The following is an 11,990-nucleotide window of genomic DNA, read 5'->3' as shown; positions in this document are numbered from 1 at the left end:
AAAATGGGGAGATGGAAGAGAAGTGGCTTCTTTTAATTTCCCTGAGTTTAACATCAATAATTAGAGCAATTTTCGGAGATGCGAGCCGAAATTACCCCTGCTGTGCTGTAGATGATCACCTTAATTTTAGCAAATTGACTCCAGGGAAATAAATGTGACAGATTTAGAAAAAGACAAACAGAAAAAAACCCAAAAGATTGGGAGAAAGGGAAGTGAAAAGCAAGGCTGGGAAAGCGAATAGGAGGCAAAATCTGGTACAATTATTTCAGGAGGCTAGGGTTGAAAAGGGGTAGTATAGCAGAAATAGCAAGCCTGGTGAGTGGAATGAGGAGGAAGTAATGGAAATCTGAGAGGAGGCGGAGGCTGGCAGTGAGATGTAACTCTGGACATATTTACACAGACCAAATTACTTGACTAATGTAGATATAACTTTCTTCCCACCACTCTCCATAACTGAGGTAAAGAATGTTATGATCATCGTCAACATTTTATTTATTTACCTCAACAATCCAGTCATCTCTCAGACTTCAACTTAAACTGACTAGCATAAATGGACTCTCTTTCGCCTCACTTCTCCTCTTCTCCTTTTTTCTACTATCATTTCTCTAATGTTTAAAAACCCAGGCCCAAGTGCCGAAATAAGTGCCTTATCCTTATTTCTTTGGGGCTCTTTAAATGCCTTCTTCTCTCTAAAGAGGAGTTTGTCAGACGACAGAGACTTTTTTTTTTTTTAAGACGGCTGGGAACAAAGCAGCTCCCGCAGTGGCGGGGCAGAAATTGAGGTCGAGAGAGCTGGGAGGAGCAAGAACCCGACCCGCTCCGCTCTCCCCGGGCCTGGCCGGAGATATTCAGCACAGCGGACAGCTCCCTGCCCCGCCCCAGCCCAAGGCACCCTCCCCTCCGCCGCTGGCAGCCTTGCCATTGGCTCTCCTGGCTCCCCTCTCCAAGCTGCCAATTCTCCTACACATAGACCCAACCTACCCAGGAGCTTGTCTTCTCGCCTCTCCAGCGCCCGGGGTAGCCCAGGCCAGGGAGAGAGCCGCGGGGATCTGAGCCTCGGAGGGTGGTTGTCGGCTCTCGACCAGCTTTGCTGAGACGCTTCCTGCCTCTTACACTCCGTCCCCAGCCCTTGCCCTGTGGCAGGCGCTCGGGCTCAAGATGAATCTCAACTTCACCTCCCCTCTACACCCGGCGTCTTCTCAGAGGCCCACGTCCTTCTTCATCGAAGACATCCTGCTGCACAAGCCCAAGCCACTAAGGGAGGTGGCCCCTGACCATTTCGCCAGCTCTCTGGCCTCCCGGGTGCCTCTGCTAGACTATGGCTACCCTCTCATGCCCACACCCACCCTCCTGGCTCCTCATCCCCATCACCCTCTGCATAAGGGAGATCACCACCACCCTTATTTCCTCACCACCTCGGGTAAGTAATAGGGGCCTCAAGATACGGGAATGGAAAAAGCAGGACTTCCAGCGCAGACCCTATGCCTGTGATGGAACCAGAACTGGCTTAGCCTGGGTTGGCAGCATCCTTCGCTAAGTGACAGTGGAAGGTTGGGAATATAGCTGAGAACACGGGGAGCTCCCTTGAGGCGTGCCAACCCATGGGGATAATTCGTGGTCCCTCCAACTCTTTCTAATGGAGGAAATGTGCCTAGCCAAGAGGTGGCAGAAGTTTTGATGATATTCTTGGTGGGCAGTGCTCAGTCTCCTTTTTCGTGGTCTTCCTGACCACTTTGGTCCAGCTCTTAATCCCAATTCTCTGCCTCTCTCTGCTCTGAGGGAGACCTGTGACCACACTATCATCCTATGGATCAGAACTCAACTTTCCAGCTCAGAAGCTTGAAAGGCTCCAATGGTTCCAGCTCTCTCCTCCCAGGCGCTGAGCATTCACTGATACTGTGGGGGCTTAGTAGTGAAGGAGGGTTTGGAAAATTTTGAGGACTGAAGGTTTGGGCTAGACTGAATAAGGGAGAAAGGGTAAGACAAAATGAGGGAAAGATGTGGCTCCTCTTTAACCCTCTTCATTTCTAACATCTAGCATTTAACTCACAATCTTGGGCTTGGCTGCCCTCCTCTGCCCCAGTTGCTGGCATCGTTGAAGCCCAGTGCCAAAGTATTTTGATTTCCCAGGCATGGCAAGGAGCTGGGGCCAGCAAAGTCTGGTTGGGACAGGGAGACGCACAGAAATACCCAGGTTTTTTCTGCCTTTCTCTGAAAGGCCACATTCACGCTTTCATCTCCGGCATTTTCATTCCAGCCAGAATAGAATAATTTGTTGAGTCCAGATGCAGAGCAGAGCTGGAAAAACAACCTGGCAGGGGCTATGGAAAGACTTGAGACAGTTTGTGAAATGTGGGCACTGGAATCCACGACAAAAGCTAAAAGTGTGTGTAAAACGGTAAAAGCCAGACTCTGGGACACTGGGTTGGAAGCGTGATTATAAAGTCGACGTCTGCATCTCGGCTTTGGCATTAGCTTCATCACCCAGCCAGCCATAGTCTCTATTGGGCTGCACGCATGTTCTTCCCAAATAGCGCAGCCAAAGCCTGTGATACTGAAACTGCTAATTTTGTTTTGTTTTTTTACCCTGGGATTGGCGAATATTGATGTCTGTGGCAGTTTGTCTGCCTGATTCGTCTTAGACACAGTAAAGCCTGCCAGAGTCAGGAAAGACAGAAGTCTCCCCCGACCCAGCCAGGGAAAAGCGCTTCAATCTTTCTGCTTGGGGTTGGCGGGAAAGAATGAGAAAAAGAATAAGGATGAGATTAGTGAGCGGGGTCCCCAGCGCAACCCGGAAACTGATAGCGAGACGTGCGAGGCGGGAATTGCCCCTCGGTTCTCGAGCCTGAGCCTCTCTGGATAAGAGTTTTGGTCTGTTCCCTTAGGCGGCAGGCGGGGACAATGGGGACGGCTGGGGAAAGAGAACGGTGCCTTTCAGTGAGGTTGGGAGGCAAGATCACATTCACGCCTTTATTACACCCAGAACAACACAGAATGTAGTCAGGGGTCTGGAAGATGCGGGCGTCGGGGGAGAGACAGTTCCTGGACCACCCAACGTTTGCAAGAAAACTTGGGGAGACGCAACAGAGGACAGGGCGCTGGCAGACGCTACGGAAGTCTCTCCGAGAAGACTTTTTTTTTAAGGCCTCTGGATCTATTTTATAATTTTCTTTTCCGTTTTACTTACTTTTTATTATTTGTATTTCTAGATGGCCTTTCCGATAAAGATGGCTAAACGCTATTCTTGCGATTTTTTTTTTTCCTGCCCTGCAATTCCTGGGAGAAGGGCTCGAGGCGCTTTGGGGCGAGGTGGGGACTGGTGGAGGAAAGAGGCGGAGGGAGGCGCTGGGGACTAGGCTGGAGAGTGAAGCGGCGGTGGCTCCGGGGTGACTGGGCTCTGCCCACCTGGCTGGTCTTCTCTCTGCAGGGATGCCGGTCCCCGCGCTGTTCCCGCACCCCCAGCACACCGAGCTGCCGGGAAAGCACTGCCGTCGCCGCAAAGCTCGCACGGTTTTCTCGGACTCGCAGCTCTCCGGCCTGGAGAAGAGATTCGAGATCCAGCGGTACCTGTCCACGCCAGAGCGGGTGGAGCTGGCCACGGCCCTCAGCCTGTCCGAGACCCAGGTGGGCCGGAGGACAGGGAGGCCCTGATCTCTGCTTCACTCTCCTCTCCCCTCAACTCCTAACACATTCTGGACCCATGGCGGGCTTCTCCAGTGGGAATGACCCGGCTCCCTTTTATTCTAGGCGTCTCCAAAGATCCTTAGCAAAAGTACCGGTACCTCCAACCTCGTGTCGGACTTACCGAACCAAAATCTCTCGAGCCGTCTCTGGACGTAGAGGAGAGCCTCCTCGGGTGATTCTGATGATTATTCCGAGAACTATCATTTTTGTGCGTCCTCCACTCTCCGATCAGGGCAGTAACCCGCGTGAAACGTAAAATAAGACATTAGATGGGTTCTTGTCCTGAGAGAAGCCCACACAAGGAGTATGTTTTCTTATTTTAATCTCTCACATAGTTGCAAGGCTTCATCTCCTCCCCGCGCCCTCATAATTTAAGCCCCGTCTCTATTGCCCTGCCCTGTATGGAAGAACTGTTTATCTTCCTCCAGAGGCTATTCACCTGCAACCTCAGAACTCCACTCCCTCTGTCTTCTATTCCCTGTGCCTGGAAACCGAACGTGCGGTAAAATCAGCCCTCCCGGGCGCCAGTGATTTTCTCTCTGGTGAGAATTAGAACGTTTGATTCTCATTCTCCCGTCCTGCAGTCTTGCTGGACCGGGTATTTAGAGGTCGCAGAGGAACGTAAGTTGAAAGTAAAGGAGAGTCATTCGCGCAGCACTTACTCTTAGAAATTCTAATTGATAACAGCATTAGTATTTACTAACCACACCATTTTGATCCTCGTCGTTGTTTCGGGACAATTCCTTCTGGAGCCTTAGAATGTTTGCTTCTCATTCAACTTAAGACGATAACTTGTGAGCAGTTCAGGTGTGAATTAGCGAGGGTGAGACTGTCACAGCTCTTGGATGATTGGGCGCTTGGATGAATGGATGGCGGTCCGCTTTCCTAAACCCCACCAATCGCTCAGATCTTAGCTCAGAAACAATGAGTCTGAAGGAATGACGTGGTTAATTTTTTTCTCCCCGATATCAGGTGAAAACGTGGTTCCAGAACCGGCGGATGAAGCATAAAAAGCAGCTGAGGAAAAGTCAAGACGAGCCCAAAGCGCCCGATGGGCCCGAGAGCCCTGAGGGGAGCCCCCGCGGCCCAGAGGCCGCGCCTTCCGAGGCTCGGCTAGGCCTGTCCGCCGGCCCCTTCGTGCTGACCGAGCCGGAGGACGAGGTGGACATTGGGGACGAGGCGGAACTCGGCTCAGGGTCGCACGTGCTCTGAGCAGCTTGGCTGGGGAGGCTGGGAGGACACCGCGGGGCGGGGCGCCGGTCCCTCCCGGACCAGCAGACTCTGACTCCAGTCTTGGGGTGGGATCAGCTTCTGGAAGACAAACAAAACACACCCGTCAACTCTCCCACCGGTGCGGAGCCGGCGCGGCCTGCGGCTCGGCCTCACGCGCTCCCCCGGCTCCTGCTCCCTGCGTCCCTGCCCGAGGCGAGCGTGCCCGGGTGAGCCGATTCCCGCGCCCCGCGTCTTCAGCGGCGCACACTGGCACTTGGGCTCTTGGCTCTCTAATTCGGTGGGGGACGTTTTCTCCGCCGCGATCGCAGATCCCCCTCGGCCCTCACTTCTCAGTCATCTGCCCCCAGCTCCGTTGTCCAGGTTCTGCGGCCTCCCCACCCGAACCCTTTCCTTTCCTTGGGTAGACCGATTGGCTGCAGGTAAGGGACCGGGTGTCTGGGCCTTCCGCTCTGCTGGGATCCAGGCAGAACCACCGTCTGATCCTTAACACGTCCACGTCGGGACGGACTAGGGCGATGCTCGCCACTAACTTCCCACTCGGGTCCCTCCACCCCCATCTCTAACTCAAACACGAAGACGGCTCCCTTCTTCTCAGGGCGGCGCTTTCATCCACTCCCGTCACTGCTCCCCTCAAGAGCTCCCCTCTGCACCCTGGCACCCTTCCTGAGCTTGTGGCCGCCAGGCACCGGCCCTCTTTAGGCGCCCCTCTCCACCCCCCATACTGAGCGGCGCCCGCGCGCGGCGAGAAACTTGGGCAGAGAAAACCCACCGAGCAATTTCTGCTTCCCGACCTTGTTGCGCGCCTGCCCCGCAGCTCTTCCACGTCCCACGGGCTACTGATATTTTAAAAGTGAGTGTTCCTTGGGTTGTGTGCGGAAATGCTCATTTTCATTGCATTTTAGGGGATGCGGAGTTTTAGCAAGATTAAGACTAAAGGGGAATACGCATCCCTTTCCGGGCGTGCACCTTTTTGGGGACTGTTGAGGTGGGCAGGAGTCTGATTGGCCCAGCGCGTTGCTCCTCTCTCTCTCTCTGTCTCTCTCTCTCTCTCTCTCTCTCTTTCCCCTGGGAGGTCTCCTATTCTATTCCCAGATTTGCAGTCTCTTTAGATAATAAAGGGCTCGCCGGGCAAAACTGGGAACAAACACGAGTTTCCGGGAATCATTTGTTACTGCGTTCTCCCACGCGCACGCCCCCTCCCCTCCGCCCTAGGCAGTTTCCTGTTCTCGGTAGGAATGAACAGGGTTAATAACCTTTCGTTAACAGATCCTGTTTCCCCTACCACGATTTTTCTGTTTTTAATCGTTTAATAGTTTTGAGTTCCACCTACGTGGAAAAGGTCACCACAAGTGGTATTTTTTGACTCTCAAATGCTGAAGGGACAGAGATCTCTTGATAGTTGGAGTTTGAAATTGTGTTAACGAATTGTATGACGACACTACATGCCCAGTACACTTATCAAATACAGGAGTCGTGCCAGAGGTGACCTTGGATTCCGGATCTTCCTTTCACTTTGGTTGTGTGTTTACGTAAGTGAGCCCAGGAAGCCTGGAAAACAGTGAGTGTGGCTAGGTGGAGTCCTGACTCTTGGGTTCTAATGATTAATAATAATTATATAGACCACAGTGGTGTGAGCTTGGGTTGTGTTATCTTTTTGGTTCCTTATTTCTCTAATAAGAGGATGAATCCTAAAGATGCTTTTAGGTCTAAGTTCTATGATTCTCTGAATGTAGCAGTAGGCATTTTTTTTTTTTTTTACAGTAGGCTTATTTGGGGCAACATTAACTTAAGCAAAGATAAGTGTGAGAGTGAGACTTTTATCCATTCTGCATCATTTAGGAGGCAAAGCTATTGCTTTACTAACATAATCATTGTATAGCTGTTCGAACTTTCCGAAGTGCTCTTTACCAATCAATGATCTTGTGAGTCACAGGCAACAAGGATTATTTTTCCCCTTCATAGATAAAGAAATTGAGGTTTGGCAAGATTGAAGGGTTTATCCATGAAATCAGGACTAGCTAACAGCCAAAGCAGGACAAAAAATATCTCTTCTGACTCCTTGTTCATTTCTTTGCCCAATCCTCTTTGTTTTCCTTCGGTAACAATGCACTGGTTGGTATCTTGCCTCTATCACTTTGTAGGGACACCTCTCATTTATTTAGATTGTGTAGATGTGCTATTAAAAGAAAATCTAGGCCAGATTTCTCCTCTCCTTGTTCAGATAATGACACTAACATTTTAAGGCAGGAGTTTTTGCCAAATGCTTTACAATAAGACAAAAGACTTGGTTATAGAAAAAAAGTGATTTGTGAATAAGATGTTCCTGGTAACCTGGAAGGGAAGGTAGATACTATTATACAAAGGGAAAATCTCAAATTCTTCTAGGAAGAATAGCTACTCAAAGGAATTTGGGGGGAATCTTTAAAGTGAATAATAAACTTTAATTAGATGGTTAACAAAAGCCACAAAGCACTAGGCATTTATCTCTTCTGTCTTCATGAGAAGATGTCAGGGCTTATTTTGGGTCTAGGAGGAGCAGATTAGGTACATTCATGACCTTTTGAAAAGGCAAGTAAATAGGAAACATTGTTATCATAGGCACAGCTCTGCCTGCCTGGAAACAGAATGAACCCTGGAGCCCAGGGAATGGCTACCTGTGTCGTGGGTTCATGAGCATTAAGCGTGGGAAGATGCTCACTCTGCCGCATCATGGTCCTCCCTTTGTGGCTGTTCCTGGCTAGATCAGGTGGGAAGGGAAGAGCTCAGACCTGCAGCACCAGCCACACTGTCTATGGAACTGTTTTCTCATCAGACGGTATTTCCTGAAATTGATGGCAAACAATTCAATAGTAAAGTTCTCCTCGTTTCCTTTTCCTTTTTTTATACACAGGGGGTTACTGATGATAGTAGAAGATAGACATAATTTGGTCTCAATTTAATGTAACATGATGGCACTTTTCGTTTTGGGCCTTCAATACTGATCAAAGCCTCCATAGGCTGAAAAGACATTTTGTCTGAATTACCCAGGCTTTTGCTTCAACTCAGTTTTACTTGGTAGTGAAGATCTAACAAAAGCACGTTCATTGTGGTGTGTTAAAGAAAGAAAGACATAGGTCTGATTCTGAAGGGGTGAAAACATCTTAAAATAGCTAAGGTGGGCAAGTCATCCTACCTGGAATCCCAAATGTGGTAAATAATTTGTTCTGTATATGTTCTTAATGCTGTTTCCGATGGACTTCATTTCATGGATTCTCAAAGAGGGACTCTTGATAATATTGCTGCTCACATGACATAAAACCATAAGAAATGGACAACACACCATTCAGCCCAGTATTAGCTGATAGTGGCACTAAGACATGATTAATTGAAATCCATGACACCACTTCAAAAGACAGAGGGCTGGTTCTTGTCAATGTGTTTGCTAACTAGAGATATAGAGCTGTGAAGACACAGAGCAAGCAGAGTGCTTTCTGGTGCTAAGAGAATCGTGCAATAAACATATTTAGTTGAAGCAGTGACTCCCTGGTCTTCTTGAATTGGGCTCAATATATGTGCAAAAATAATGAGGTAATTGAAATATTTTATATTTATGTTATATTCTTGGCATCACATTTTAAAGAGCATGTTAAGCTAAAATTCACCCAGTATACAGGAACCTGGATAGTAAACATTGGAAAACAAGAAATAAAGGAAAGTGAGCTTTTCAGCTTGGGGAAGCAAAGCTTTGGGGAAGGGAGGAAGAGGAGATTAGCTATGGTAGTTGTATCTCAATGGTTGCACGGCTATTAAGTATCAAGGGATGTATCTATTCTGCCATGCCAAACAGAGCAGAACTGGAACCAATGGGTGGTTCCAGGGAAGCAGGCTTTGGAACAACATTTGAATACCTTCTACAGGGTGGGTACTGTGTTGTCCATCTATAGAACAGGCTACGTCCACAAAGCACTAAACACCTTCCTCTAGAAAAGTTTGAGCAGAAGCTAGAAGGCAGAATATTAGGGATGCTCTACTATGGAATTCTCTGTTAGCAGGAGGTTGGGCTAGATATCCTGTTTGGTTCTTTCTAACCCTTAAGATCCTAGTATTCTGTCTTTTTGTAGGAAAGGAACTATAAGTTCCAACTTATTAAAATTAAAGTTGTCTTCTCACTAAGAAGATTTCAGTTCATACACTCTAATTTAAGTAAGTATATCCATAACAATTAGAAGGATTAGGAGAAACAAGAAAAAGAGGAAAAGGATATTCCTTTATTCATTAAAGAAGTACCAAACACCTCATTCTAGAAAGTAAGTGAATACAAAATGATGTTCCACTGCGTTAAGGACCCAGATATAGTCAGGAGGGAATTGTCAGTGTCAGAAGAGACATTTAACAAAATCTGAGCCCTTTGTTTTATAAGTGAAGAAATTAAGATCCAGATGTAATGAATGCCTTACCGATGTCAAATAGACAGTGGCAGAATTAAGGCTAGAAGCCAATTTTAATTATCACACCTTACCACTGATTAATGTTGTGATAAAAGTCATTGTATTATGTGGAGGAGAGGATTTTGCATAGCAATTTTGGATGTAAAATTAAAAAAACATTTCGTTGGAAATTATCTAGTAAAATCTTATATCAATTTATGGAAAAACTTCTGATTAAGAGCAATCTGAGACTTGAATTGGCTTTCCTAGGAGGTACTGAGTCCTTTAGCCTTGTTTCTACTCAAGCCAAGGTTGAATAAACACTTGCTGGGATGTTTTAGAAGAGGTTCATATATCCAATAGGATGAGCTAAATTATCTCTAAGCTATTTAAAATCTCTACATTTCTCTATTCTAAAAATTTTTTCGTAATCTCCTTTAGTTACAGACGAGGTAACAGAGAGAGATTGACTTGCCCAATATTACATGACCTAATAATTTGGTGAGTTACAGAATTAATACCTATAGAAGTCAGAGATAATTCCAGTAAATATTTAGGAGTGAGATGAAGATTTGAAACGATTCCTATATTTTCTCTCCGGTTACATTTTCTCCATTGTATTTGCTGGTTTTAATCTCCTCTCCACAGACAGATTTCCTTTCAATTTTATTTACTCCTTCCCTCTTAGAATTCCCAGTGTGTATGCCGGATAACCTTTCTTCTGTAATTTTATTTATAATAATTCTGTGAGCCTTCTTTTATCACTCTTTATAATGTTGTGGAGCCACAATCAGATTTGGCATCGTAGCCACTGGCTAGATGGCTTGGTTTAGAGACTTAAATTCTAATCTTACTTTTGCTAATGATTATGTTACTTCTCTTACTTGGCATTTGAAAAATGAGGAGAGTGCCCTATAAGTCAGTTAAGAGTGGTGAGGGGGTGTGAGATAAGAGATCTAGAAGTACCTACTGTGAGATCTTGAATGGAAAGTGCGAGAGGAAGATAAAGGAATTACAATATAGATCTAAAATATTAGTTTGCTCCTTGCTATAACTGTAACAACATGGTTCACTAAAAGTTAGCCTGGTGCTCCATCACCATCTTTATGAGGGGGTTGTTATGTCTCTTTCCAAGGAATTTTGTTTTTTTTAATAACTTTATTTATTTTCTCTTTGTCATTATTCTACTGCGTGAACTCAGAGAGGACACATGAGCCCAGAGCTACATAGGATGCTTCAACTGAGGATGTTTCATTGAGGATGCTTCAATTACAATATTCCTTTTCCTCACCCTTACCTGTTCCACCCCATCCTGCCCCAGGGTTTCTGTTATCCTACTTGATGACAGACGGAATACTACACAGGGAGAGAAGTTAGAATTCAAATTCATGCATACCCTCTTAAGAGACAAAGAATTGCCTGTGATTCCAGTACAGAATCTACCAGGGACATCCAAGATTTAACCTTCCTTCTGAAGCTTTTTACAAGAATTCTTTAGTTTAAAAAAGGCACACCTTATGAATCTATCTCTGTGACAAGAATAAATGAAGAGTTGTTTAGAAATATTGAGTAATATAGTCCTTGTGGATTATTGAACATTTCTACCATCCATTCTCTCCCTAGCCTCCCCCCATGGCTATAGATAATGGAGTAATTAAGTATACTTACCAATATTCTAGCCAGAAGTCAAAGAATGGCCAAATAGTCTATTACTCCTCAGTGCTTGACTTGGGAAGATCAATAAACTATAGAAAGGAATGGGAATAGGGATAGAAGGGTGGCTCCTTATCCTGAGTTTCAAGTGGGAATGATTTACAAGCTAAAAGCAGGGAATGAATACTGCATACTTGTTCTGCTCTTTTCCCATCTGTTTTTTTTTCTCTTCCAATTCCTAAGTTCTATAATTTTATTTTTAGAGATCTGAGTTTTCTCACTTACCCATGCACATTGTTTAAAGAGTTAAATAGTTCCACAAGGATTATTTAAAAAGGCAGCAGTCCCCTGCCCTCTTCCCTATTTTGTTCACCACAGAGGCAACCAGTTTCCATTTTTGGATGATTATTTTGGTATCTACCTTCATGTTTCTAAATGATTTCACTGAATTGCTGCTCTTTGGTATTTCTATTTTAGGAATTATCTAGTACTTCATACTATAAAAGATGTACTTCTCTTTCTCCCACCACATACATGCACCCTCCCTATCTCTCCTCATTATTGTAATTTTAATTAGATCATTATGATATGTATGTGCAATTCTGAGCTAAGCCAGGTAATCAACTATGATTACTTTTCTTTTTCTGCAAGACTTCTTGTTTTTCTTGGAATTAATATTTGTCTTACTTTATTCTTATTTTTAATGTACTTGTGACTCATTTAACTCCAAACTCTTCACCATTTGTCTATATCCCCCTCCCAAGTATCATATATTCTTAACGTTCCGTTTTCCCGAATAAATCTGTCCCAGAGCCTCTGGTCTGCCCCACTCTGGATTCTATGTCAGTGCATCTCCCTTCCCCCTCATCTGGGGATTCCTTTCCTCTTACTCGTGTTTCCTTTATCTTTTTCTTGGCGGAGAACAGTCTCCTGTAGCTTCCTGAATGGTAAACGTTTTGGATCATCCTTGTCTAAAGCATATCTTATTTCTAGTCTCATGCTTTATTAGTATTT

General features: G+C 45.7%; 1 protein-coding gene across 1 annotated transcript; it reads left to right on the top strand.

The window, feature by feature from the left end:
* Positions 1-1,011: 1,011 nt before the first annotated feature.
* On the top strand, positions 1,012-8,428 carry BSX (brain specific homeobox). Its single transcript, XM_008518503.2, has 3 exons — positions 1,012-1,420; positions 3,428-3,624; positions 4,657-8,428. Exons 1-3 carry the CDS (start codon positions 1,159-1,161, stop codon positions 4,894-4,896), a joined length of 699 nt encoding a protein of 232 aa, XP_008516725.1. The 5' UTR covers positions 1,012-1,158; the 3' UTR covers positions 4,897-8,428.
* The last annotated feature ends 3,562 nt before the right edge of the window (positions 8,429-11,990 follow it).

This window comes from Equus przewalskii, chromosome 6, assembly GCF_037783145.1.
Source record: "Equus przewalskii isolate Varuska chromosome 6, EquPr2, whole genome shotgun sequence".
NCBI classification, from domain to species: domain Eukaryota; kingdom Metazoa; phylum Chordata; class Mammalia; order Perissodactyla; family Equidae; genus Equus; species Equus przewalskii.
This window is presented reverse-complemented; position numbering and strand designations above follow the sequence as displayed.